The 27,472-nt window shown below is 45.3% G+C and overlaps 1 protein-coding gene across 1 annotated transcript; it reads right to left on the reverse strand.

Moving 5' to 3' along the window:
- Positions 1 to 231: 231 nt before the first annotated feature.
- Positions 232 to 27,452, reverse strand: LOC134947821 (trafficking protein particle complex subunit 6B-like). Its single transcript, XM_063935689.1, has 6 exons — positions 27,061 to 27,452; positions 25,969 to 26,036; positions 23,749 to 23,866; positions 23,162 to 23,245; positions 19,845 to 19,938; positions 232 to 899 (listed from the first exon to the last, which is right to left on the reverse strand). The coding sequence occupies exons 1-6, from the start codon at positions 27,139 to 27,141 to the stop codon at positions 868 to 870; spliced, it is 477 nt and encodes a 158-aa protein (XP_063791759.1). The 5' UTR covers positions 27,142 to 27,452; the 3' UTR covers positions 232 to 867.
- Positions 27,453 to 27,472: the final 20 nt, after the last annotated feature.

Below are 27,472 nucleotides of genomic sequence, written 5' to 3' on the forward strand. Positions count from 1 at the left end.
ATGCCAACTAGCAGGGACTATTCACATTCGTGGGAGTCCACGACACCCATAGAGTTGGAATAGAACCTGTGGTGTAGCCCAGCGAGCCCGCAAGGGACTTATTGTGCTCGCACCCTTCCCCCCCAACCCCTGCCGGCCATCCCGATGATCTTGGCACCGGTATGCTGACTGGCGGTCACTCATACCCAACCCGTGATCACCACTATGTTTAGTAGATGCATTAACTACCAATGAGACTTATATTAAATTTTATTGCAAAAATATAAATAAAAAAGCATTGAGAAAGACACTTTACAAAACAGTGCAGGCTCATAAAGCTAAATCACAGTGTAATTAACGCACAGGAGAACAGTAGTATGTGATATGACCTAAGGAGAAATCAGTGCTGTAGACAGGTCATTGGGTGACTTCCCCAAAGCAAACCCATCCCTTAATGTACAGGTAAACATCACATATGGATGGAGCATGTACCATCGTGAAACAACACTACTGACATAGAAACATAAATCACAGTAGCAGCGGATTCTTCTGGTGATTGCAGGGTCCTCTTCTAAACATTGAATATCTTGGCAGTGACTAAGAAGGCAAAAGGGAGGCTTTCCCGATTGCACCAAGTAAGTAGTCCACAGGCAGGTGGTCGGGTAATTATACCCGTGACTATGGATTAATAACATATCCCTGTTTTACCTGATAAAAAGTGCATTGCGGAGACGTAACCCACAATAATACACTTTGTGGTAAGGAAAGGATGCGTCTTTGTAACAGCATTTTGGAATATCGGAATCCCATTGCATAGTGAATATTGCTGGTTTCCATTTATGTTCAGCATTAAACATTTTTCCTAATGACAGTTGTTCAGTATTTTCGCTATGACTTGGAAATGAGGACATGGAATTTACCTAATGAAAAAAACAAATACTTTGTTAGTATTTCAGAAGAATAAGAAATATGACACATATTAGAATAAATCTGCATTACTCATTTATATCTTACAAGATACATTCAAGTGACCACATTGCAAGGCCATCCACCTATTTACTCATAAAAGATGACCTAAAGTTCAAATCACTTCCCATTAGGTGTACTGTAACGGTTTCTAAGGCTGTCTTTACTGCTTAAAGGTCTGTATACTAATCTACGCATTCTTCAGTTTGTTAGGAGGACTTCAAGGGAGAAAGGAAATTGGTCACCTCATGTGACATTCAAAAATGATTGACAATAGTTACCCATACTTACCTACTCTCCCAGATTCTGCGAGAGACACCTGATCACTCGAGTAGTGCCCCGCAGCCCCGAAAGAGTGGGCATCCCTCCTGCATTCTGCCCACTTTCTAGTGAAGTGTGCAGAATTACAGAATAAGGAGAAAAATATAGCAAAATCGCGGATTGAGCAATTATATGCTAATCGAGTCATTGCAAATATTGACCAACTGCAGGCTTTTCTGATGAGTGGGTGAGGCATAATGACACAATTTATTTGGCCCCGCCCACCTGCTCCCAGGTGGGTAAGTATGTATTTACCCACTACTAATCTGCATAAAAGTGTCATGGCTACCTGGTTTCAGCAGTTTGTCAGTCTTACATGAGAAAGTTGCTGCTGTTACTTTATGACTCTCTTTCACATGCTTAAACTGTATCTGATTAGAATAATACAAAGAAGGGGCGTGGTCTGGCAGGCAAACTGGAAGGAAGTGTCTGGGGATAGCTCCTGCTTCCAGAGGCATAAACTGCTCCGTAAATACCCATACCAGCTCCTATCCCCACCTGACTTGCCTCTGTGTGGAGCCCAGACCTCCATGTACCCGGTGCGACGATTCCCGGAGCCGGAGGAGGCCTCCTTGCAGGTTGGGGCCTTCGCGCCGGGCAGAAGCCGGGGGCTAGATTTGGAGCGGGTCCCGGCGGCGGCGAACGGGCGCTGATCGACGCAGCGGAGAACAGGCGCTGATTGACGCGGCGGGACGACGCCGGGCCTGTGGGGGGGTCGCTTCTCCCTTCCGGAACCTCACCTGCGGCTCCAGTGTGCGAGCCGGAGGGAGCTCTGTGATCGCCCGGCGGGGCGGGAAAGCTGGTGTGCGCGGCGGCCTGTCTCCGTCCGGCGAGGCGGGGACCGAGGTTGCCGAGGCGCCCGCTGCGGAGACGGGAGGGGGGACGGCCAGCTCTGCCGCAGCACAGCCCAATAAATAGCGGATCTCTCCTGCCGCCCGGAAGCCGCCTATCACCTACACTACTGTCGAGCTGGGGGTCCCACGCGCGGAGGCCTGTGGAGATCCCGGTGGCCATCTTTGACCAGGAGACCTGACGCCCGCCCGCTGGAGACAGAGGTGGGGGATCCTGACCACTGGCTGGACCGTGGCTGGGGGAGACCACCTGCTGACCCTACCTACGGCCCTCGCCTTGCTTTATAGGGCTAACGCGGGGAGATAGGCCCTCATTCCGAGTTCGCACGCAAGCTGCTTTTAGCAGATTTACTCACGCTAAGCCGCCGCCTACTGGGAGTGAATCTTAACGTCTTAAAATTGCGAACGAAAGATTTGCAGTATTTCGAAAATACATCTCTGTGCAGTTTCTGAGTAGCTCGAGACTTACTCGGCATCTGCGACCAGTTCAGTGCTTGTCGTTCCTGGTTTGACGTCACAAACACACCCAGCGTTCGCCCAGACACTCCTCCGTTTCTCCGGCCACTCCCGCGTTTTTCCCAGAAACGGTAGCGTTTTTTCACACACACCCATAAAATGGCCAGTTTCCGCCCAGTAACACCCACTTCCTGTCAATCACATTACGATCACCAGAATGATGAAAAAGCCGTGAGTAAAATTCCTAACTGCATAGCAAATTTACTTGGCGCAGTCGCAGTGCGGACATTGCGCATGCGCAATAAGCGGAAAATCGCTGCGATGCGAAAAAAAATACAGAGTGAACAACTCGGAATGACCACCATAATCTCTATCAACACATGAGCTGGTACCACAGGCCGCCTTAACACTGTCTGCACCAAATATTCCTATAGCAGTGGGGGACCAGGCTCTTACACAGGCACAGCGACTGAAATCAAGGGGGCCCCTTTTGGGCCCACGCCCTAAAATCTGCAAACACCTCTGCTGCTGTTTTTGTTCTATACCTGCCACTAATATAATATATGAGGCTGGAGCTCCACCTGCTGATGGCTTTCCTGTTTGATCTTAGCTACATGGGGAGCCCTACTTCCTTCACAATGTGATCCATTGGAACCTGCCCTGAGTCATGGGACCGTCTAAACCATAATAAATGCTCGATCCCGTCCTTGATGCCGGGAACTTGCTAGCACAAAGATGCAGTGATCCTTTTTCATAGCTCTACACGTATTCTTCACCATGCCTAGAGGTAACAAAAAGCAACACGGCACGGACCTGAGCCAGAGCCTAAAAAAATTTGCTTACTCAGAAGCTAAATCTTCAGAGCAGGAGACTCCTCTGCGTCCCGATATTTCTGACTCAGAGGACTCGGATCACTCTCCTCTGACCCGGAAGGATCTCCATTTATTATTTCGTGAAATCCAGGAGACGAGGAAATCTGTACAAGCGGAGGTATATACGGCCATTGCTTCTCTTAAAACAGGACGGATCACCTAGAGTCTAAATTAGATGAAGTGGTCGCCTTTCAACAAGGTATGGGTGACGAGATTCAGGGCCTCAAAACAGGAAATGCACTTGCTTTCAGAACGCCAAGAGGACCAGGATAATCGGGCACGCCGGAATAATCTCCGCATCCGCGGCATTCCGGAAGACATAGACATGGCGTCCTTGCACGACTACCTCAAAAAGCTGTTTGTGCATCTGTCCCCCTCAACTTCGACAGACCGGTTCTTGTTGGACAGAGCCCACAGGGCCCTAAGACCCTGCTCTCAAAATCAGACTCAACCCAGAGATGTCATTCTGCGATGCCATTATTATTCGGCTAAAGAGGATCTACTTAGGGAGGCTAGGAAACTTCCCAAACTGGACTTCTTGGGTCATTCTCTTCAAATATTCCAGGACATTGCTCCTAGCACCCTGCTTAAAAGAAAGGAATTCCGTCCCATCACCTCAGCTCTACGTGACAATGGCATCCGCTATAGGTGGGGATTCCCCTTCCGCATTCTGGTGTGGCATCATAACCGCCTCTACTCGGCTAGGGATCTAGCCGAAGCCAAGGATCTCCTACGTAACCTGGGTATCCATATACCTCCGAGCCTGACTGAGTCTCCGCAACGGACATATGAGGCCTCCTCTGCTGAGCCGTCTGTCACCCCGAGACGCTCCTTGAACCGAGATTGGTCACGAGTGCCTTCGGCACGGAAATCCAGCTCTGCTGGTCCTAATACATGATGCCTTATATGTCTAAACACTATCTCATTTAGATAATATGTTACCTCTTCGTATGCTACTCCAAGATGTTGTAATTTCTTTTTTCCAGTTCCTATCTCACTACTAGACCAGCTCCCCCTGTACACAGTATATTCAACAGGCCAATTAACCTTTAGCACCATAGCCAAGTGTACGGGGGGAATCTGGGGCTGAGGCCCCCCTTATGGGGGATATGTCTCTCTGCGCTGGAGCCGTCACCTACTGTTTTATTGTGTATTAAGGACTATCCTCCGCTCAAGGCAATGTTCGCCTCGGCCTTAGATGGTCACTCTTATATTACTAGTTATTCTATATGATGGTGGAGAATGGGAACTGTAGTCTACTCCTGTATCCCCTTAACACGGGTTCCCAGACGCGGGGCACCTTGGTGAGTACCCACCACCCTCGATGCACCTGGTCAGGCCAGGCCGCGTCCCCATAGACGGGTCTTATACCCTAATCCGGTCATTGTCACTTAGTGACCCCTTTTGGTTGCCCCTTGACCGGCATGTTATTACCAGATGTAGTTGCTTCTGGTCCCCAACCTCCCCTCCTCCCTATCTCTCCTGTGCCTTGCTTCCCCTGTTTTCTTTGTTCAAATTTGTAAAGATGTCCGTTGATTGCCATATGCACTTACATTACAATTTCTGTTTTGGTCTCTTATAGGGCTGCGGTGTCCGGAGGGAGATGATGAAGCGTTCCGAAAAACAGCTGGCCATGGCTCTTAAAGTCTATTCACACAACGTCAAAGGTTTGAACAGCCCAAATAAAACGCACCAAGCTATTCCTTTCTCTTAAACGGGTCAAGGGTGACTTGGTTTTCTTACAAGAAACCCACTTTAAGAAATCCCTCCACCCTGATTTAAAGTCCAAAGCTTACCCTTTCACATTTCATGCATGTGATGCTACACATAAGAAAAGGTTTCCATTTTGATAGCTGCTCACCTTACGTTTGAATTGTTGGACAGCCATGCGGATAAATCAGGTAGATGGATTATACTAGTTGGGAAACTAAATGATAGCTTATGTACCCTTGTTAATATCTACGCCCCGAACCAAAACCAAGCTACAGTCTTCAGGAGGCTGAGTGCACACTTGACTAGACTCAGTAGAGGAGAGGTCATCATTGCTGCAGATTTCAATGAGGTGCTTGACACCTCGTTGGATAGATCCTCCCCTCCTTTTTCCAGCTCTTCTGGCCACCCCCGCCCAACCCCGGCATCTCTTGCTCTACTAGAACTTCTGAAACTCCACCTGTTATTTGACTCTTTTAGACTAACTGATCCTCAGACCAGAGACTACACTTTCTTTTCCTCTGTACATAAGACCTACTCTAGAATTGACATGATACTACTCAGCCGGGATTTGTCCTCTAAATTGAAATCCACTAGCATACTCCCTATGATTTGGTCCGACTACTGCCCAATCACCGCTGATCTCCAATCCATCGCCCCACGCCCCCCTCCTGTTTCCTGGCGTCTGAACGATTCTATACCGCATAGCCAGGAAGTTACCAACCAGATCAAAAGTTGCCTTGCTGACTACTTTCTTCTTAATGACCTCCCGGAGACTTCTCCGGTTACCCTATGGGAAGCACACAAAGCTGTGATACGTGGCCATATGATCAGCCAGGCATCTAGGCTTAAAAAATCTCGGGAACTTGGCTTCCTTTCCCTCTCTACTAAACTCCAAGCCCTTGAGCGCCAACATAAACTCTCTCCTACCCCATCTAACCTAGAACCCCTGCTGGAAGCTAGAAACGCAATCTCACTCTCTCTATCAGAACGTACGGCGAAGACTCTTCAGAGGCTTAACCAGACCTTCTATGAGAAAGGTGACAAAGCCGATAAAACCCTGGCTTCCCGCCTTAGAGCACAACGATCACGAAATAATATCCTGGCAGTGCATGCCGAATCTGGTGAGGTTACATATGACCCAGGGGGTATAAACCGGGTTTTCATTGAATATTATACCAAACTCTATAATTTAAATCCCACTAATCTGGATCTGCCCCCCCCCCCCGACGCTCTGATTTCGGAGTTCTTACGTCGGGCCGATCTCCCTCGACTATCTGACATCGACTCTGCGGAGCTGAATAGAGATGTCACCGAGGAAGAGATTACGGCCGTCTTGAGAACTCTTAAATCCTCTAAAGCCCCGGGCCCCGATGGCTTCTCGGCCTCATACTATAAAAAATTTGCTCCCATGTTGGTCCCCCATCTCAAGGTACTGTTCAACGCTGTACTACATGGCACCCCATTCCCAAGTAATATGTTGGAGGCTAGAGTTATAGTTATCCATAAAGAGGGCAGAGACCCACAAAATTGCGCTAACTATAGACCGATATCCCTATTGAATCTAGATATTAAAATCTATGCAAAGATCTTGGCTAACCGCCTCAATGGTGTGCTCCCTGGCCTGATACATTATGACCAGGTGGGCTTCATCCCTGGACGCCAGGCCAGGGACAACACTAGAAGAGCGATCGACATTATTCAACTGTTGAATAGCAGGCAAACCCCATCTATTATCCTTTCTCTCGACGCCGAGAAGGCATTTGATCGTATCTCTTGGCCATTCTTATTTCAGACTCTAAGGTATTCGGGATATCGGCGGAATTTCTGACTGGGGTCTCCGCCCTCTACGCCTCTCCCATAGCTAGGGTTCTCACTAATGGAATACTATTCCCCTCCTTCCCGCTCTCCAATGGGACCAGACAGGGATGCCCTCTCTCCCCCCTGGTGTTTGCCATGGTTATTGAGCCACTGGCTGCTATGATAAGAAACTCTGGCGGTGTTCGAGGAGTGAGGGTGGGGTCGCAGGAATCTAAGATTTCACTCTTCGCTGACGATGTACTACTGTCTCTTACTCAGCCGCAGTCTTCCCTCCCCGCCTTTTATCGGATTATAGAGGAATATGGTTCCCTATCGGGATATAAAATAAATTTTACTAAATCTGAAGCCATATTACTGCATGTACCTGGAGACCTCAGGTGCTCCCTGCAGACCTCCTATGACCTTCGGTGGCAGACCAACAAGATTAAGTATCTAGGTGTTTATATTACCTCCCATTATAATTCCCTGTATTCAGCAAACTACCCGCGGTTACTGACCAAAATCAAATCTGACCTGACAAGATGGAGAACATATATCATATCCTGGCTGGGTAGGATTATAGCCCTTAAAATGACAGTTACGCCACAACTTCTCTACCTCTTCCAGACTCTACCCGTGAGGGTGCCGGAGAGGGTTCTCAGGGATGCCCAGGCCTCATTTGTGAGGTTTGTTTGGAATGACAAGCCCCCGCGGATAGCCTTTACTGTGCTCCGGCTCCCCCGCTCAGAGGGGGGCCGAGGATTCCCGGATGTCAAATTTTATTATCTAGCCAGCCATTTAAGTCAAATAGTGACCTCCTTTGAGCCCCGCGGCTGTCGCATGGGTCGATTTTGCTGCGCTTTCTCTGGGAATTCGTTCACTGGCCTCGCTGTGGGGCCTGGGCAAATTGCATTCGCTAGCTCTAAAAAATATCCCTCCCTCACTTAGATTCCACATATCTATCTGGCATAAATATCTTACGAAATATAATTTGTCCTCCTTACACTCCCCTCTTACACCCCTCTGGGACAACCCTGACTTCCCTGTTGGGATCTCACCCTATAACTTCACATCCTGGTTTAACGCCCGGATCCTTGTAGTTCATGATGTCTCCCTAAAGGGCCACTGGATGTCAATAGACAATATCAAATCCAAATTTCCCTCACTAACCCCTCCCTTCTTTGAATATTTTCAGCTCCGACACTTCCTTCTCTCCCTACCCCAGGTTGATACTCTGCGGGATCTTACTCCCTTTGAGTCTATATGTACTACAAAACCCATAAGCAGAGGACTAATCTCGACGATATATTCTATATTGGTTGGGACCTCCTCTGGGCCGCAGACCCGCCATGAGCGGGAGTGGGAGAGGGACCTGGGTCCTCCTCCAGATGAAGCCTGCTGGGAAGAAGTACGGGAAGGTGTAGCTAAAAGTTCTATCTCTACCCGACTCAAGGAAACATCCTATAAACTATATTAATCGGTGGTATTATACCCCAGACAAAATATCTCGGATGTTTCCCTCTGCCACCCCGGTCTGCTGGCGGGGATGCGGTCAACGTGGTACTCTCCTCCATATTTGGTGGACCTGTCCACGCATTGTTCCCTACTGGAATAGGGTTCTGGATATACTGAACTCTTTATCTGGACTCACACTTAAACTTGATCCATGGATGTTTTTATTGGCCCGTCCACACCCAAACCATGACCCTTTAATAAATAAATTGTTCTCACATATCTTAGTAGTGGCTAAATCTTTAATAGCTAAAAACTGGAAGACCTCCGCTCCCCCCACCATACTAGCTTTGAATAACTATATCTGGTTCGTAGCTAATATGGGAAAAATCACCTATTACCTGCATGACTGTCCCCACAAATTTTAACTCGTTTGGGGTCCCTGGTTGTCTGCGATGTCTCCTCCACTATGAGCTCCAATCCACCCCTTTGTCCCGAGCCTCGGATCCCTGGCCATGCTGCGGCTGGGCTCTCCCTCCGGGCGCCGTCTCGCCCGACCAGGTTTTTACTGGATATGTAACGGTACGTAGCCCGAATGTCTATCTATGCATTACATAGTGTACACACTCTCCATAGTTACATTGGATGTTTATTTTCTCATATGGCATAAAACGGCACTTCTGTTCTTTTTTTCCCCTCTCTCTGTCTCCCCCCCCCCTTTCACTATTTGCTGTTGTTTCTGTTTTCTATATATGTATGCTCCCCGCATAGGGAGACATTTTTGGTTATCTGTCTAGATTTGCACAAAACTATTTGAAAAAAATTACCTCTAAGGGAGACTGATTTTTACATTTTATGATGCAATTGAATCTGTATTGTATATCTCTCTGTCTCTCCTAGAGTAAATAAAAAGTTAAAAAAAAAAAGAATAATACAAAGAAGATATTATAAATATCTTCTTTGTATTTTTCTAATAATTTTTATATCCTTTTCATAGTCAAAATACTGGAGTGTAGTGTAGTATGACAGGAGAGGCTTGGCCTCACCTCACCGCACGTCACTGATAATAGGAGGGCGTTACAGAAACAAACCATAATAAATATGTAAATTGCATTATAGACTCCAGTTGACCAGGAACTACTGTGAATGTAATAATAATAATAATAATTTTAATTTATATAGCGCTCTTTCTCCAAACAGGGCTCAAGGAGCTTTACAGACATCAAAAACAATGCACATAATACAGAAGATTAATACAGCAATACATAAGTCACACAGACATAAACATGAAAACCTACAACGCATAGAGTAAGCATAATAACATAGTATCTAAGGTTGAAAAAAAAGACAATTGTCCATCGAGTTCAACCTATTTGTGGTCTCCTATGCATGATTATGTTGTATAAAATTTTGGCTGAAGTTGATGACTGCCGTTACGTTTTACCCCTCTTTTTTATAATAACCATAGTGCGTGACTATGCCCGGATATCCTTATCCATTAGGAATTTATCCATTAGGAATTTATCTAACCCATTCTTAAAAGGTGTTGACTGAGTCGGCCATTACAACTCCCTCAGGCAGAGAATTCCAAACACGTACCGTCCTTACCGTAAAAAAGCCTTTACACCGTATTGTGCGGAATCTCCTCTCCTCTAACCTGAGCGAGTGTCCACGAGCTCTCTGTGTTGATCTAACCAAAAACAGGTCCTGCGCAAGTTCTGTATTTTGTCCCCTTATATATTTGTAAATGTTGATCATGTCCCCTCTTAATCTCCTCTTTTCCAGTGTAAACATGCCTAGTCTTGCAAGCCTTTCCTCGTATTCCAGCGTCTCCATACCCTTAATTAGTTTGGTCGCCCGCCTCTGAACCTTTTCTAGCTGAAGGATATACTTTTTGTAGTAAGGTGCCCAGAATTGTACACAGTATTCAAGGTGTGGCCTCACAAGTGATTTATATAACGGGAGTATAATACTCTCGTCCCTAGCATCAATTCCCCGTTTTATGCATGCTAATATCTTATTAGCCTTCTTTGCTGCAGTCCTACTTTGGGTACTACTGCTTAGTTTGCTATCTATGAGGACACCTAAGTCCTTTTCCAGTACAGAATCCCCTAATTTTACCCCATTTAGTAGGTAGGTGTTATTTTTATTCTTGTTACCACAGTGCATTACCTTACACTTGTCTGTATTGAAGCGCATTCTCCATTTCGCTGCCTAAGCTTCTAATTTAACTAAGTCGTTCTGAAGCGACTCAGCATCCCCCTCTGCATTTATAATTTGACACAATTTGGTATCATCTGCAAAAATTGACACCATGCTCTCTAGACCTTCTGTTAGGTCATTAATGAAAATATTGAACAATAGCGGTCCTAATACTGAGCCTTGCGGCACACCACTTAGCACTTCAGTCCAATTTGAAAAAGATTCATTAACCACAACGCGCTGCTCCCTTTTATCTAACCAGTTTTTGACCCAAGTGCATAATGTGCTTCCTAGCCCTGATTCTTGTAGCTTGTAGATAAGTCTCATGTGTGGTACAGTGTTGAATGCTTTGGCAAAATCTAAAAAGATTACACCCACCCCTTTACCCTGATCTAGGTTTGCACTTACTGTTTCATAAAAGCCAAGTAAGTTGGTTTGACAGGACATGTCCTTCACAAACCCATGTTGATTCCTTTTAATGACCTTATTGACTTCAAGGAACTTCTGAATACTATCTCTTAGAATACCTTCCAATACTTTCCCCACTATAGATGTAAGACTAACTGGTCTATAATTACCTGGTTCAGCTTTACTTCCCTTTTTGAATATAGGAACTACTTCCGCTATGCGCCAGTCTTGGAACCATACCTGATATTACTGAATCCTTAAAGATCAAAAATAGCGGTTTCTCTTGCCCATAAGTTTCTTTATCTTTTTGTAAAGCCACATCGGTTTATGATTTTTATTCCTTTTTTTTGCTGCTCGTAGGAATACATTTGAGTATTTTTAGCTAGCAGGAACCTTCCCATTCAATATCCCTGAAAAATACCCTCATCTTTTCAAAATTCGCTTTGCTAAAGTTTAGAGTCCTAGTTGAGCCAGTATAGGGCTGTTTATGAAAACTGATATTGAATGTGACCATATTGTGGTCGCTGTTTCCTATGGGTTCCCCTACTATAATACCTGATACCAAATCCCCATTGTTTGTTAATACCAGCTCTAAGATTGCATTGTACCTAGTTGGTTCCTCAATTAGTTGAACTAAGTAATCATTAAGTGTGTTTAAAAACATATTGCCCTAAGCAGTATCACATGAATCGTTTTTTAAATTTATCTCTGGATAGGTAAAATCTCCCATTACTACTATGTCTCCTACTCCTGCTGCTCTTTCAATTTGCTTTAGTAACAATTCCTCATCAGATACATTGATACCAGGCGGCCTATAGCATGCCCCAATACTAACTTTTTTTTTTTAAGATTTATTTATTGGGAGATCACAATACATCAATAATACAGCTTTCAACATTCACAATACAGTACAATAAAAACTCCTATAAAAAACCTGGGAAGCATGGTACTATCAAATTTCTGTATGTGATCCATTTTATCCGTTTTTAAAGAAATGAAGAAAAAAGAAAAAACAAACGTCTGGATAGTGTAGTTATTGGAAAAAGAAATAAACATAAAAGAAGCAGAGAGTAAGAAAAAAAGAGAGTTAGAGGACAGAAGGAGAACAGAGGGTAAGGAAGAAGGAATGAGGGGGGGGGAGGGCTGGACCCTTGCCAAAAAGGAATAAAGAATCATACAATCCAGTATATTTAAAAAAAAAAAAAAAAACATCCCAAGAGGATAAATATTAAATAGCAAAAGGAGAGCTGATCCCGTGTAGGGAGATCCACGGAGACCAAATGGCAATGAATTTTTTTGAAGAGTTATTGAGGATACTCGTCATGTACTCCATACGGTACACATACCAAATGCGGGACATTATAGTGTGCAAAGTGGGAGCAGTCGATTGTTTCCAGTCCAATGCGATCTGGCAGGTGACCGCAGAGATCACATGGCGCATCAATTTGTTTTGATGTTTGGATAACGTTGGAATATCTAGTGGTAAAAGAAAATATTTAGGGTCATTTGGAATGGGGATATGTAATAGGATTGCTATGAAGTTGACGACTTCATTCCACAAGCTAGCTATCTTGGGGCAAGACCACCATATATGCATAAATGAGCCTTCTAAGTTACACCCTCTCCAACACCTGTCGGAGGCATCAGGATAGATCTTACTAAGTCTGGAGGGGACATAATACCACCGATATAATAACTTGTAAATGTTCTCTTTAATCTTGACGCATATAGAGCTAGAGGCCGCATTGTCTCAGATCTCTGACCACTCATCCTCAGTGAAAGTAGTGTTGAGATCCGTTTCCCAGGCTTTTTCGTAGGGAGGTTGCGGGGACGTGGAGCCATCAGAGAGCAATGTATAGAGAAAAGAAATCAATCCTCTAGTGGAAGAGCGTCTGAGGCACAATGCTTCAAAAGCAGATAGTGGCCTGCCAGTGAGTGTGTGTTTCGTTGAAGAGTGAAAGTGTCTAATTTGTAAATATTGAAAAAAATGTTTAGTAGGTATGTGGTTATCCTGAACTTGAGAGAATTGGGGGAAATTTTTATCTTTAGAAATATCATTAAGGAACAGAATGCCTCTGTGTTTCCATGGGAGAAATGCTGTACTATGCATTCCTGGAGGAAAGGCCGGATTATGGAGGAGTGGAATAACAGGGGAGGGAGAAGGAGCCAAACTATGTTTTCTATTTGCATAATCCCAGATTGATAAAGAACGAGATACAATCGGGTGAGAAACCACACTTTTAGGACGGTTAGGTCTTGAGATCCATAAAAGAGAGGAGATGGAAGAGAGTCCTAGCTCTGCAGCCTCAATATCAACCCAAACCTTCCCTGCTCCAGCACCGCACCACTGCACACATTGTGCTATCTGTGCAGCGATATAATATTTTCTGAAATCTGGAATACCTAGCCCTCCACCATGAGTGGGGCGCTGAAGCAGTTGTAGGCGTATTCTGGGATGTCTATTTGCCCATATGAAGCGAGCGGACTGGAATCTCAAAAATTTAAATACATAAGCCGGGATAAAGATCGGAAGAGTCTGAAAAAGGTAGAGAAGTCTGGGGAGTATATTCATCTTAACCGAATTTATCCTTCCTATCCAGGAAATGAAGTAAGAAGACCATGAGAGTAGGTCTGATTTAATCTGCTCTAAAATACGGGGGAAGTTAGCTTGAAACAGTTGGTGATGTCTATGTGTTAAAAAAATACCTAAATATTTAAGTTTCTTCTTATGCCAATTAAATGGAAAAGAGGCCTCGAGGGTTAGTTTGGTCGGTCCTGGAATATAAAAGTCTAATACTTCAGATTTTTCAGTATTGATTTTATAGCCTGAAAGTTGAGAGTAAAGGCCAATTTCAGATAAAAGGGGATGTAAAGATTGGGTGGGGTTTCCCAGAGATAAGAGTACATCGTCCGCGTATAGGGCAATTTTATGTTCAGTCGGACCAACACGTACACCCAGAATGTCAGAATTATCACGTATTCTCGCAGCTAGGGGTTCCATGACCAAGGCGAAAATTAGGGGGGAAAGTGGGCATCCTTGCCTAGTGCCATTAGTAATCTGAAAAGGAGAAGAAGTGAGACGGTTAACAGAAACTGTGGCTGTAGGGTGCTGGTATAGGGCTTTGACGCCTTGGGAGAATTTACCGGTAAAGCCCATTCTGTCAAGAACCTGGAAGGCAAAAGGCCAGGAAATGCGGTCAAATGCCTTCTCGGCATCTAGTGCAAGGATCAAAGAGGGTAGTTTCTGCTTATGTATAGAGTGAATTATATCTATAGCCCTTCTAGTGTTGTCGGATGCTTGACGACCCGGGATGAAACCTACTTGATCTGGGTGAATTAGGTGAGGAAGATAGGAAGCTAAACGTTTTGCCAAAATCTTTGCATAGATTTTGAGGTCTACGTTAAGCAACGAAATTGGCCTATAATTGACGCATTTCGTGGGGTCTTTGTCAGGTTTCGGGATCACCACAATGTTTGCTTGCAGGGAGGCTGGAGCAAAGGAGGACCCATTTAAAATGCTATTGAATAAATGGGTAAGGTGGGGGGTGAGTTCATGTACAAAAGTTTTATAATATTGGGCCGTGAAGCCATCAGGTCCTGGGGCAGCAGAGGACCGCATGGACTTGATGGCAGCCGTAACTTCCTCTAGTGATACGTCTGCGTTTAGTGATGTCAGTTGTGTATCAGTAATGGTAGGTAGAGGAGTGTTCAATAAATATGTCCGTATATTCTCTAAATCAATTGAAGGGGAGGAGGATGTCGGCAAGTTATACAGCAACTTGTAAAAATCTCTAAATTCATCCACCATTTCTGTGGAATCATGCGTAGGACCATTTAATTTTTTGGTAAAGAGTTTATCAATAGTGGTTGAAGCTTGTTTGCGTCTCAGTTTATTAGCTAGCAAGGAGTCGACCTTATCTGATTTATCGTAAAATCTCTGTCTCAGTTTCTGCAATATGTTCGCTGCCCGATGAGAAAGTAAAGCGTTCAATTGACCTTTGAGATTGTCGATCTGGGATAGGAGCGATGCAGTAGGAGATAGTTTATGTTGGGCCAGTAAAGTAGCTATTTGATTTTCCAAAGAAGAGATTTCACGTGCTGCTTTTTTCCGCATGACAGAGGTCTTAACCATTATGTGGCCTCGGAGGGTGGCTTTATGAGCCTCCCACACAATTCCAGGGGTGACGTCTGGAGTGCCATTTTCATCAAAATAGTGTTTCAAGGTCATTTTGAGGTCAGTTAAGGTCGAAGGGTGTAGCAATAATGTGTCATCTAGACGCCATTTACGAGTGGGTGGAGGGCTCTGGAGGAGGTCTAATAGAATATACACGCCGGCATGATCAGTCCACGTAAAAGGGGATATACCAGCATCCGCAATTAAAGAGGCAGTGGATTGAGAAATGTGGAGCATGTCAATGCGTGAGTATTGCTGATGAGGGGCTGAATAATGTGTGTAGTCTCGAGCCGAGGAGTGACATAACCGCCATGAGTCGCATAAGTTCAATTGTTTAAGAGACGAGGAAAGGGTGAGAGAAGCCTTAGAGGCGGTAACATCTTTCTTAGCACCTGGAGGGCCGGATTTATCCAATGAGTGATCAATAACAGCATTGAAATCCCCACCTAGAATTATGTGACCTTGTGCAACCTTTTGAAGACGCTTAAATAAAACTTGGAAAAATTGGGACTGGTCTTGATTCGGGGCATATATAGAGGCGAGAGTGAAGGTTTCGGAACGCAGGGAACCAATTACCACAATATAACGCCCATCCGGGTCCGTTATTGTTTTAGAGTGAATAAAGGGAACGTTGCGGTGTATTAAAATAGCGACCCCCCTTTTTTTACAATTAGCCGAGGCAAAAAAGGTCTGAGAGTACTGCTTGCCTTTTAGTTGGGTGTGTAGACCCGTGAGATGTGTTTCTTGAAAAAAAACAATATCTGCCTTCTCTCTCTTACATGCGCTGAGAGCCACAGTACGTTTTTTGGGGGAGTTTAGCCCATTAACATTAATTGATAATAACTTCAGAGCCATAACTGAGTAGCAAAGAAAGGGTAAGCTCTAGATTCCTGAAAACACTGAATGCGTTGAGAAGAGGAAAAGAGAAATAAAAAATAGCAAGGGTCCAACCCAAGAAAAGAAAGGTCGAGAAGAAGGGGGGGAAGAGAAAGGTTAAGTCTACAGCATAGGATGAAAAAGAAAAAAAGAGACAGAGGGTGCCCATAAGGGCGTAAACCCTAAAAATGTGGGTCCCGATAAGGGGCCGCTGTATCAATAATGAACAAAATGCAATCTCTACAAACAAAGGGTGCATGGGGGTGGTGGGTTTCGAAACCGGAGCGACCAGAGAACTCTGGTCCCCAATCTGTCGGAGAGTTCCAACAGAACAGCAAGATTCCCTAAACGTAGGGAAAAGATACGGTGTACTACCTGTAGGAAGGGAAAGGGTTCACACACAAAAAAATAAAAAATAAAATAATTAAAAAAAAAAGTGTGTGGGGGAGGGGGTTACACAATACCAAGCAGCGAATTAGAACAGTTCAGGTCTGCAAGAATTCTAACCAATAACACATAAGCAGTCATACAGTAAACAGATCAAAGGCGGCCCTATAACACGCAACAACATTTTAAAGGTTAACCAGACAAGCTGAAATAACTAATATAAAATCGAATGAAATAAAGAAATGGGACTAACTGGAACCTTTATGCGAAAGTCCGTACCATAGACTCATAGAAAACCGGTTGTCTGCGACCTGTAGGGAGAGGAAAAAAAAAACCCAAAAAAACCACATACATAACACGGGGAGAAAAGGACGAGAAACGGCCTAGAGAGACCGGGCAGGGCCTGCGACTTGGTGGCGAGAGCGGCCCATATATAAGATCAACTGCGGTCGGAGCTAAAAAAGATATGGCGGGGCCTGTTGGCCAATAAACTTAAACAAAACAAAGTCTGAAAAATAAACCAAGTCAATGTGTTGCGGCAGGTAAGGGTAGAGGCAGAGAGCAATCAAGTAAAGTCAAGGGGGGTCCGCTTCCTCGGAACGTGGACGGCCCACTCTTGTCCACTCAGCTGCTGGAGGCTTCGGGCGTTGAGGTGTAGGCGAGATCGGTGGGGTGGAGGCATGGGCGGGGTCCGGGAGCAGATCCATTTTTGCTAGTAAGTCGTGACCCTGTGCCAGAGTCTTAATCGGGTACACGACATTGTTGGCAGAGACTTGGAGGAGAAAAGGGAAGCCCCACCTGTATCGGATATTATGCTGGCGAAGAATCCTCGTAACAGGCTGAAGGTCCCTCCTCTTCTGAATAGTGGAAGGGGCCAAATCCTGGTATATTTGCAGATGCATGTCTCGGAAAGGAATAGTAGGAGTGTCTCGGGTGGAAAACAAAATGCGCTCCTTGGATTTATAGTAGTGTAGGCGGACAATAACATCTCTGGGAGGTTGAGATGCCGAGGGCCTGCTTCTTAAAGCTCTATGGGCTCTGTCGCAGAGGCAGTCCTCATCAGAAAGGTCTGGTACCAGGTGCTGAAAGAAGTCTCCTAGAAACGCCTGTAGGGAAGGGCCAGACACAGATTCCGCCACATTCCGGATACGGAGATTATTGCGGCGGGAGCGATTTTCTTGATCTTCCTGCTTCTCCTTGAGTATTTCAATTTCGTCTTGGAGCTTAGTAAGTTCCGAGTCCATGCGCATTTGGGAGCGACATAGGTCGTCGGTCTTGGTTTCCAGAGCATCGGTCCTGGAGCCCAAAGAAGCAATTTCCGATTTAAATTCCGAGACCGCCTTAGAGAGTTCTTGGTTAAAAGCGGATTGCACGCCTTCTAGTAGGCTGGTCATCACCGCCTGTATCTGTGGGTCGATACAGGAGTCAGAGGATTGGGGGGAAGAAGGCGAGTCCAGGAGGGACCGCTGCGACTGTGTGGGTTTAGTTTTGTTCCCAAAAAAGTTTGTGGGGGCCGTTTGGCCTTTCTTATTTCTTTGCGACATAGCAAGAGAGGGTAGGAGGGGGAATGTAGCTTACACCTCAAAGATAGGGGGGAAAGAGAGCACAGGTAGTACTTTTATACAAATAGGGGACCAGAGGGAGGTATGGTCACATTAGAAAGACATGTCGTAAGGCCCCCAGACAGAGGTCTCGTGACTAGAGCACATCCCTTAAAGAGCGCTGATAAAGGATAGCTTAGCGTCACACTAGAGGTCAGTAAGTAATTAGCGGGGCTTCAGGTGCCAGCTAAAAAACACCACTGTAGGGAGAAATAAATAGAAGCCCCACGTGTCTAATCGTGCCAAGGGACACTAAAAATGGGGCAATCTATAAGCAATAGCAGGGCAATATAATGGCCCCAAAGTGGATTTGAGAGGGATGGGCAGTAGAGGGATCGGCTGAGGGTGGGCATCTGCAGCGGAGCTCTCAGAGGACACCAGAGATTCCTCACTACAGAGCAAGCAGGTCACGGCCACCCAGCTAGATGATCCGGTGCACGGGTCAGACAGCACACACCACCCAGTAGCCGGTTAGAGCCAGGGGACAACAGCCTTAGAATAATCTGCAGAGAAGGAGCCCCTGTTGAATGAAGCCTGCAGCGCAGGGCGCAGTGCTTCTGATCCCGGGCACCAGGGATCCACAGCACGCTGCCCCCCCAGCAAATGAACAGGTCCGGAGCCCAGCTGAGAGTATGCGGGTGATGGGGATCCACAGTGCGACCCCCAGGCAGCAGATTGTCAGATAATCCGGTCCGGGGCCCAGCAGGGGAGAGAGCAATACTAACTTTTTTATTCCTTTTTCCTCGCATGCAATTTCTACCCATAATGTTTCGACAGTGTCTACAGTCCCCTCCTGAATATCTTCCCGTATATCAGGTTTTAAAATCAGGATTTTGGTACTTCCTGATAAATCCCTTTCTCAGATTCCACAGGGGCCACTGGAGTGCAGATACAATGGGGATATAGTAGGCAGTAACTGGGATCTGGCACTTCAAATTTATAACCATGTTACTAGCTCCTCCCCTACTATATCCCCCCTACAAGCCAGTCTAGTTAAAACTGTTCCCGAGGAGAGCTGGAAAAGACCAACGTCAACGTAGAGGAGGTTCGCTAAATCAACTAAAACAGGAAACACAGTGAGAGGGTAATAGGAACAAAACACGCAGTCACACTGGGTGGGCGTCCAGTGGCCCCTGTGGAACCGGAGAAAGGGATTTATCTGTAAGTACCAAAATCCTGATTTCTCCTTCATCCACTAGGGGCCACTGGAGTGCAGATACAATGGGGACGTCCCAGAGCTACCAAGACGGGAGGGAGAGCGCTGAGAGTCCTGCAAAAAAACAAACTCTTGGCCAACCTGTGACACAGAGGCAGCTGCTAACACTCTCCATCTGACTGCTCGCATCCTGCACTTGCAGGCATGGTCGCATCTGATGCGACCATGCCAGGCAAGAGGTTAAGTATGTGTTCAGGGAACAGAGACATTTGCTTCTGATGGTGACTAGCATCCAGAAGGGGATGTGGGATTGTCAGGGCCACTGTTCTGTGCGGTTATGCTGATTTGGTCTTGTGCTATTATGAGCTAATGTGAACCTGTACGGCTGTAACATATGCAGTTTGAAGAACTGACTTATAACCTGAACTACAAGCCTGGTGCATGAAGCTATGTGCTGCCTGTGCTGGTAATAAAGAGTGTTGGACTTTTATCCTGTATATGTGATTTCTTGTCACAGTAGTTACCAATACTGACAGACAGGCTACATTCACATGGCTATACAACACACAATTGCTACCTCCACTGTGTGTAGATGACAGTTTTACTTTGTATAAATCTGATACTACAACTTACATGTCGGCATTATTGGTACCTCGGCAGAAACTGTACAATTGATTCCTAAATTTGAAAGTGCACCTTTGATGAGTCCACAGGTATAAGCCAGAAACTGAAACACAGTGGGAAACACAATAAGGTGATGAGAAATTTATTTTATGCATCACGATTACAAGGTCTATAAAAAAAATTTCGGAATTACCAACAAGTCGGAAAAACTGCATCTTACGACTTTTTTAGGTTGAATCTGGATTCGACCTATTCAAGTCCAGTGCCGTTTTTCCAACTTGTCGGAAATGTCAACTTGTCGGAAAACATATGAATCGGCGGATTAGCCCCAGAGCCACATGTGTTGTCAAATTTGAAGGTGTTTCGGACAGGTTTGTGGCTTGTTTTTGGCAATGCCGATTTGATTTAAAAGAAAATTCGGAATGGCATTGTCGAAAACGGGCAAAAACCTGTTGGAAATGCCTGCAAATTGAATAGTGAAGTGTCGGATCCGACATTAATTGAATATACCCATTATTCTGTATTGCTGCATATCTCCATCTAGCTGGTATTTGAACTGCATAGGTGTCCTGTTTTTATGTGTACTCACCATACTGTTGCAACCCTAGCTTACTATAACTTACTAGCTGGAGTACCCGGCATTGCCCGGGATTTGAAGAATGTTTGTTTACAAAAATGAATTTTAATATTAAACACACAGTATAAATAACATAGTATAAAAAATAATTTAAAATGTTATACACATCAATAAAATGAAAACCCAATGTGCTGCTGGGGGACAGTGCTACTTCCACTATATAACTCTCAGTGTGTAGATTTGTGCTACCTCCATTCCCCTCCTCACATCACGTCTCTGTCCCTGTCACATGCAGCCCTGTCATCACTGATATATCATGCATGTCCTGATCTAGTCTGTGCTGCTGGCCCACCTCTAGGGGTACTAGTGGTGTGTTACTCCCAGTGTTTGTTCCCAGAGTGCAAGTAATATGTGTAGCAAGTTTGGTGTAAATTGCTCCAGGCATTCCAGAGTTATCCTGTCTGCTGAAAAACTCTGTGCTGCTACCTCACCGCTAGGGGTGCTTTACCCCCACAGTGTTTGTTTCCAGCTTGAAAGTAATATGTATACCAAGTTTGTTGTGAATTGGTCTAGGCATTCTGGAGTTAGGCTGTCTCCTGAAATACTCTGTGCTCCTGTCCCACCCCTAGGGGTGCTAGGGGGCATCTAACCCCCACAAAGTTTGTTCCCAGATTGAAAGTCAGCTGTGTACCAAGTTTGGTGTAAATTGTTCCAGGTCTTCCACAGTTTTGCTGTCTGTTGACATACTCTGTGCTGCTGTCCCACCCCTAGGGGTGCTAGGGGTGTCTGACCCCCACAGTGTTTGTTTACCGAGTGTAAGTCATATGTGTACCAAGTTTGGTGCAAATTGCTCCAGGCCTTCCACAGTTTTGCTGTCTCCTGATATAATCTGTGCTGCTGTCTGCCCCCCACGGGGTGGTAGGGATTTCAAATTGTTTTAGTTGCCTCTGCCATGTTTTAATACGCTTTTATGTGAAATTTCACGATCTTCGCTTGTAAACTGTGGATTTGTATAGAAAAAGTCAGAAGGACAGACAAATTTTCATTTTTATATATTAGATTTCATTGTTTGCATGGGGAATGCCCTCCTTTTGTGGTATGTACTTGGTAGATTCCAAGGTGCTGTTATTTCATATTTGTGCTGCTAGTATTTTCTACTTGTACATTTATCAAATATTTATTATAGGATGCTATTATTTCCTTAGGGGTTGTTAATACAGTACATGCTGCTATTGTATGTTTTAGCCATGGTTATAGTAAAACATGTTTTCCATCTTTGTGTGTAGTTTACATGTACTCCTTTATATGCAAACCTGTATGTTCTGATATGCTAATATCTCTACTTACCATGGACTTTTTGGCTGCAACCCTTTGTGCAATTTGTTAATTACGGTGTGGGTTTGACACAGGTGTGTGATTTATTTGCATTCACCAATGATTTGGAGTTGTACTGTACATTATGCTGCACTTGTTTCTGTGTTTGTGACTGAATACATTTACATGCATGCTGCTTCCTATATAGGTTTCTTTTTTCTTTTTAGGAATTCTGTTAATGAGATTCAGCACTACTTTGTGTATATATATATATATATATATATATTTTTTTTTTTTTTTTTTTTTTGTGTGTGTGTATGTAACATTTAATATGTGCTGTTAAAATATGCTGTTTGCGTCCTTTATAATAAGGGTGAAATAATATTTCAGGCACATAGTATACTGTCTGGTTAGATTGCAGCTTATTATTTATATATACTTGTATTATGTTTTGGCACTATTATTGTTTTATATCCTGTGACCCTATAGCAACCATGTAACTCCTGGTCGCACAGCGCACCGCAGGGATGACGTACTTCTGGTTTTACCGGAAATGAATGCTGCTGCAGGATGCAGCTCATCGGGTGCATGTTGAGACCCACATATGGTGTATTTGTTGGAGGTGCTGTTCCCCGATGACAGATTAAATTCTGACATGTTGGAATGTGACCAGTGAGTGCTGAGTTGTTTTTTTGGGATGCAGTCGATATATCGGCTGTCGTGATCCCGATGTTCAGGAGACCAATGCCGGAATCCCTACAACATGTTTAATGCTGCCGGTAGGGATCCTGACAAATGTATGGTATTCCCACTCGGTCGGCGAGTCCACGCCACCATCCGAGTGGGAATATAACCACTGGCGTGGTGAGTATAGCGAGCCACCAAGGATTCCGGCAGACAGGATGCCGCCATGGCGTATCTATTATGGGTGCAGTGTGTGCGGTACACACGGGCCCCGACCACACCCATCTCTTCTCTACCTACCCTTCCGGCGTCCATCGGCGACTGTGTGTGGGCCCCCTCCTCTCCTGTAGCCGTCACTGCTGCTGCTAGCGCACTGAGCGCTAGAGACTCTGGCACAGTGCCAGAGCCTATAGTGCATGCGCAGGACTCCGGAAAAATCGCACAGCGGCCATTTTTCTGAGTCCTGCGCATGCGCTGTAGACTCTGGCACTGTGCCAAAGTCTAAGCGCTGAGAGTGCTAGCAGCTGCGGTGACGGCTACAGGAGAGGAGGTGACCCACATACGGAATCTGCACACGGGTCCCCTCCTCTCTAGAAACGCCGCTGGATGCCGCTGTTGGTATAGCGACAGCCAGCATTCCATCTTCCGGTATATCACATGTTTTCCGTTTTCTTAAAAGCTTCCAGAATGTAGATGCTTTGTGTGGGGCTTATATGTTAAATTGCTGACATCAGAGATTAATGAGATGTACCTTTGGTGCTTCCTCTATATATTGTTTACTGCAGGAGATCTGGGTCAGAAGCAGAAATCGGTTGTCTTGTAAGACATAAGTACCCTGTACAAAGGAAAACAGATATGTATAAGATTCTCAAAGCTCTTTTTGAATGAAAGGGTCTATAAAATAAAACAGATGCACAAAGGAGGACAATTTTTCAGTTATTTTACAGAAGGCGAAGTGATCAAAACCCTAAAAATGTGTCCACTGCATTGTAGTATTCAAAAGAGGAAAAAAGGAGCAGGGCAGTGGATCAACAAACAGTAGAATTTGATAGCACTTGATATCAAACCAGCTGCTCTCATAAAAAGCAGGGATTCAATGCACACAAGTTACAGAGCTGCTAGACGTGGAATAGGCACAATTTGAGCATTTGCACAGGACACAATGTTGCGCTTCTGCTTTTCCAGTCTGTATATGAAACCTAATATTATCTTAACAAAAGTAAGGATCACGTTTACATTTATTAAGTAGAATGAAACCTTCTGGAGTATGGACGGGGACGTTAGTATGTAATAAGCCCCAGAGGAATCTTCTGCAATGGAACTGCAGCTCTTTTATACCTGGTGGTTTGTCCTCAGATTGTCAATCTGCTTCTTGAAAATGACTGTCCAGAAATCCTTACATATAATCTTTATAATGTCCAGGTCATCCTTGAATGAAGGACTGTCCTTTGTAAGTCTATGGGGAAGGAAGAAGAATACATTATACATGATAAAGTGCTTTTAGCTCAGTTAGATTAGAAAGGTGCACGAGATAAACACGTTTGTCAGCTTTTACTTTGTTACTAAAACTACTTATCCATCCCAAATGGGTTTCACACCACATCTATGTATTCATATGGATGATATGGGTATTTCAGGTGCTCACATTACAATGCACCAGTGACATGCGGTGAGGTGAGGCAGAGCATTTCCTGTCATACTAACGTTTGTGGCAGAGTTTGGACTGTATAAAGTATATGAAAAATACAAAAAATCTTCTTTGTATTATTCTAATCATTTTTATAGCCAAAACTCTGGATTAAAAAGTCTATGGTCTCATCTGCCTATCTGTTCCACACATCTCTGATCAAAACTCATCAAATTTTCAAGAGTTTATACTGCTGCACCCAGGGCCGTCTTTTCGTATGGGCTCAATGGGCTCTTGCCCAAGGGCCCGAGGAGTAAAAGGGCCCTATGCTGATAGCTGAGGGTCCCCTCTTTCCAGGGGTACCAGATTTTTTCAAATCGGACCTAGGGAACTGGAAATATCCGACTTCAAAGTAGTGGTCCCCATCCAAGCCTGTTAATTGTTTTTACCAGCAGATATCTCAGGTTCTGTCTGATTTAGAGGATTTCTGAGGGTATACTTCAAAAGCTGGGACTCTCTTCTTTCATTTGACACTGGCAGGTTGTCTCTCCTATGCCCAGAACAAGAGATATCAGCCTTCCAGCAGCTGGTCCCTGCTCCAGCTCCACATGCCTAATATGCAGTTTTACATTTTCGTTGGTGGATTGCTCTGGCTCCTGAACTCTGATCCCCAAGCCCCCAGAACCTCCTGAAAGGTGTCCACAGTACCTCCTGAAAGGTGGGACTCTCTAGTTTGTTTTTATCCCATTAAAGCTAAGAAATCTATTTCCAGGAACTGGAGATATCTGCAGTAAAGCAAGCTGCCCTGACCCCAGAAAATTATGAATATTAAGCCCACTTCACTATTCACCCCTCCCTTGTGTATTAAACACCCCCTACCACCCTGGAAGTCATGTACCAGGGCCCCTTCATTCAGCCCAATGTCCCTTTCTACAGTTTAGTGATCTCCTTCCCGCCCCATTTGTGCAGTAATGGAGTAATTAGCAGAAATAATTTCTCCAGGTCCTACATGCTGAGTGAAAGATACAACCCCCCTTACCACCAGCGGAACCTCAAAGCTGCCACTGATAGCACCCCCCACCCCTACCGCTGATGGGTGGGTAGGGGCCCCAGTGCATTTCTGTGCCCAGGGGCCTACACTGCTCTTAAGATGGCACTGGCTGCACCTGTGTATAATGGCCCTCATTCCGAGTCGTTCGCTCGTTCTTTTTCATCGCATCGCAGTGAAAATCCGCTTAGTACGCATGCGCAATGTTCGCACTGCGACTGCGCCAAGTAATTTTGCTATGAAGAAAGGATTTTTACTCACGGCTTTTTCATCGCTCCGGCGATCGTAGTGTGATTGACAGGAAATGGGTGTTACTGGGCGGAAACACGGCGTTTTATGGGCGTGTGGATGAAAACGCTACCGTTTCCGGGAAAAACGCAGGAGTGGCCGGAGAAACGGGGGAGTGTCTGGGTGAACGCTGGGTGTGTTTATGACGTCAAACCAGGAACGACAAGCACTGAACTGATCGCACAGGCAGAGTAAGTGTGGAGCTACTCTAAAACTGCAAAGTAGTTTGTGATCGCAAAATTGCGAATACTTCGGTCGCAAATTTAAGATGCTAAGATACACTCCCAGTAGGCGGCGGCTTAGCGTGTGTAACTCTGCTAAATTCGCCTTGCGACCGATCAACTCGGAATGAGGGCCAATGCCCAGATGTTCCCTTTGGCTCATATATTGGTGTAAATCTGGCTCTAGCCAGTGCCTCCTGAGCAATTTTGCTCACCGCACGTCCCTGCAATGCACATGCCAGAGACGTATCATTGTACATTAGGTCTGCAGTACGCTTCTGATAGAGACGTGTCCTGGACTGCGTGTAGGAAGCGAAACTGTCTGGGCCGTCATGCAAATGTCATATTGATGGGAGAGGATGCAGTGATTTTACCTTTCAATAAGTCCTTGGCCCACTCGGAAACCCATACCTTCTAAGATTCGGATGTGGTTCCCTTGATCCTGTAAAAACACATTTTCATTTTGCCAGGTAAACCAATAAACTTTTGCATTCAAAAGCAACATTTATTTTATTATAATTATCATATGATTAGTAGAGGACAGTACAAGGGAAGCAGATATAAAGGATTAGTAGCTCTTATCATAAATCTATATAATAATGTGCTATGGCAGGCCTGGCCAACCTGTGCTCTGGAGCTGTGGAAATACTACAAGTCCCAGCATATCCTGCCACAGTTTTGCTATTAGGAAATGCAAAAACAGTGACAGGGCATGCTGGGATGTGTAGTTTCACAACAGCTGGTTAGCCACAGGTTGGCCAGGCCTGTGCTATGGTCTGCTGCGAGACTGACGTGTATGGGGAGCACAACTCCTCTTGCCAGGACAGATGGGTGGTAGCAGATTATACAGGGTAAGTAACACTGGCGTGCGCAGCACATTTTATTAGGGGGTGCACCGTTGGAGGGGTGTGTCTAGCACCGCCTTTTGGGCGTGTCTAGCACCATCTATTGATGGTCAACGCATATAAAATATCCAGCTTTGTACCAATCCTAATAAAGCAGATACATTGTCAGTGGCTGGCGTTGGCATAGCATAGAAGGAGAGAGGTGGGCATGTGGCGGGTGTGACGGGTGAGCATGCGAGCAGCATGACGTAATAACGTCACATCACACTGTTTTTGTACATGGAGGTGGAGCTGGGAATTTGAAAGCTGGTGTCAGTGGCACCCTTGATTAACCCAGGTGTCCGGTCATTAATGCATTCCTGACAGGGTGCAGTGCAGAGGGGATAGTAATCAGCCCGCTCGGCGATCACTGCATCAGGCATGTGAGATCGGGGTGCCAGACATTAGGGGGTGCCTGTGCGCACCAGGCACCCCCCCTGCGCACACCTATGGTAAGTAACAGCAGCCTGGGAGCGTATGATGGCTCCAAAACTTACTTAAACTACAAAGCAGGAAAGGAAACTGTAATACAGCATGAGGGCAGCAGTGTCCTCCATACCTCTGAAGAAGAAGCTGACTTACCTCTTCCTCCTGCCCAGCACTCTTGTGTGCGTGAGAGATCATCTCCATGTGTAACAGAGCAAATAGGGTCTCGTCAGCCATGTCTGTGCTGGGGGGAGGCTCCTGCTGCTCGGTGAGTGGGACCAGTTACTGCAGCCTAAGATGTGTTATATATATAGTTCTCCTTTATCATCTCATCCTGCGCCCTGAGCTGTGTAATCACAGTACAGTAGTATAGGGGGGCTGCAGCTGCTGCAGCATATGGCAGTGCGGGAGCACTTACAGTGACGGGCAGCAGGCACTGGCAGGATATATATCACACAAAGCTATAGCATAGAAGATAAAGGCAATTCTGTAACCACTTCTCAGTCCTGTCCTTACTTCCTGGTAGGAGCTAGATCAAAGGAGCTTTGCTGATGTCACAACCATGTGA

The sequence above is a fragment of the Pseudophryne corroboree genome, chromosome 8 (assembly GCF_028390025.1).
Source record: "Pseudophryne corroboree isolate aPseCor3 chromosome 8, aPseCor3.hap2, whole genome shotgun sequence".
Taxonomy (NCBI): Eukaryota; Metazoa; Chordata; class Amphibia; order Anura; family Myobatrachidae; genus Pseudophryne; species Pseudophryne corroboree.

Bases quoted from the DNA above. Each gene is read 5' to 3' on its own strand.
- LOC134947821 (XM_063935689.1), bottom strand. From the start codon at position 27,141: ATGGCTGACGAGACCCTATTTGCTCTGTTACACATGGAGATGATCTCT. The intron at 26,037-27,060 runs GTAAGTCAGCTT...GTGTTTTTACAG, and splicing joins GTGCTGGGCAGGAGGAAGAG to GATCAAGGGAACCACATCCG. The intron at 23,867-25,968 runs GTAAAATCACTG...CCTTCCCCATAG, and splicing joins GGCCAAGGACTTATTGAAAG to ACTTACAAAGGACAGTCCTT.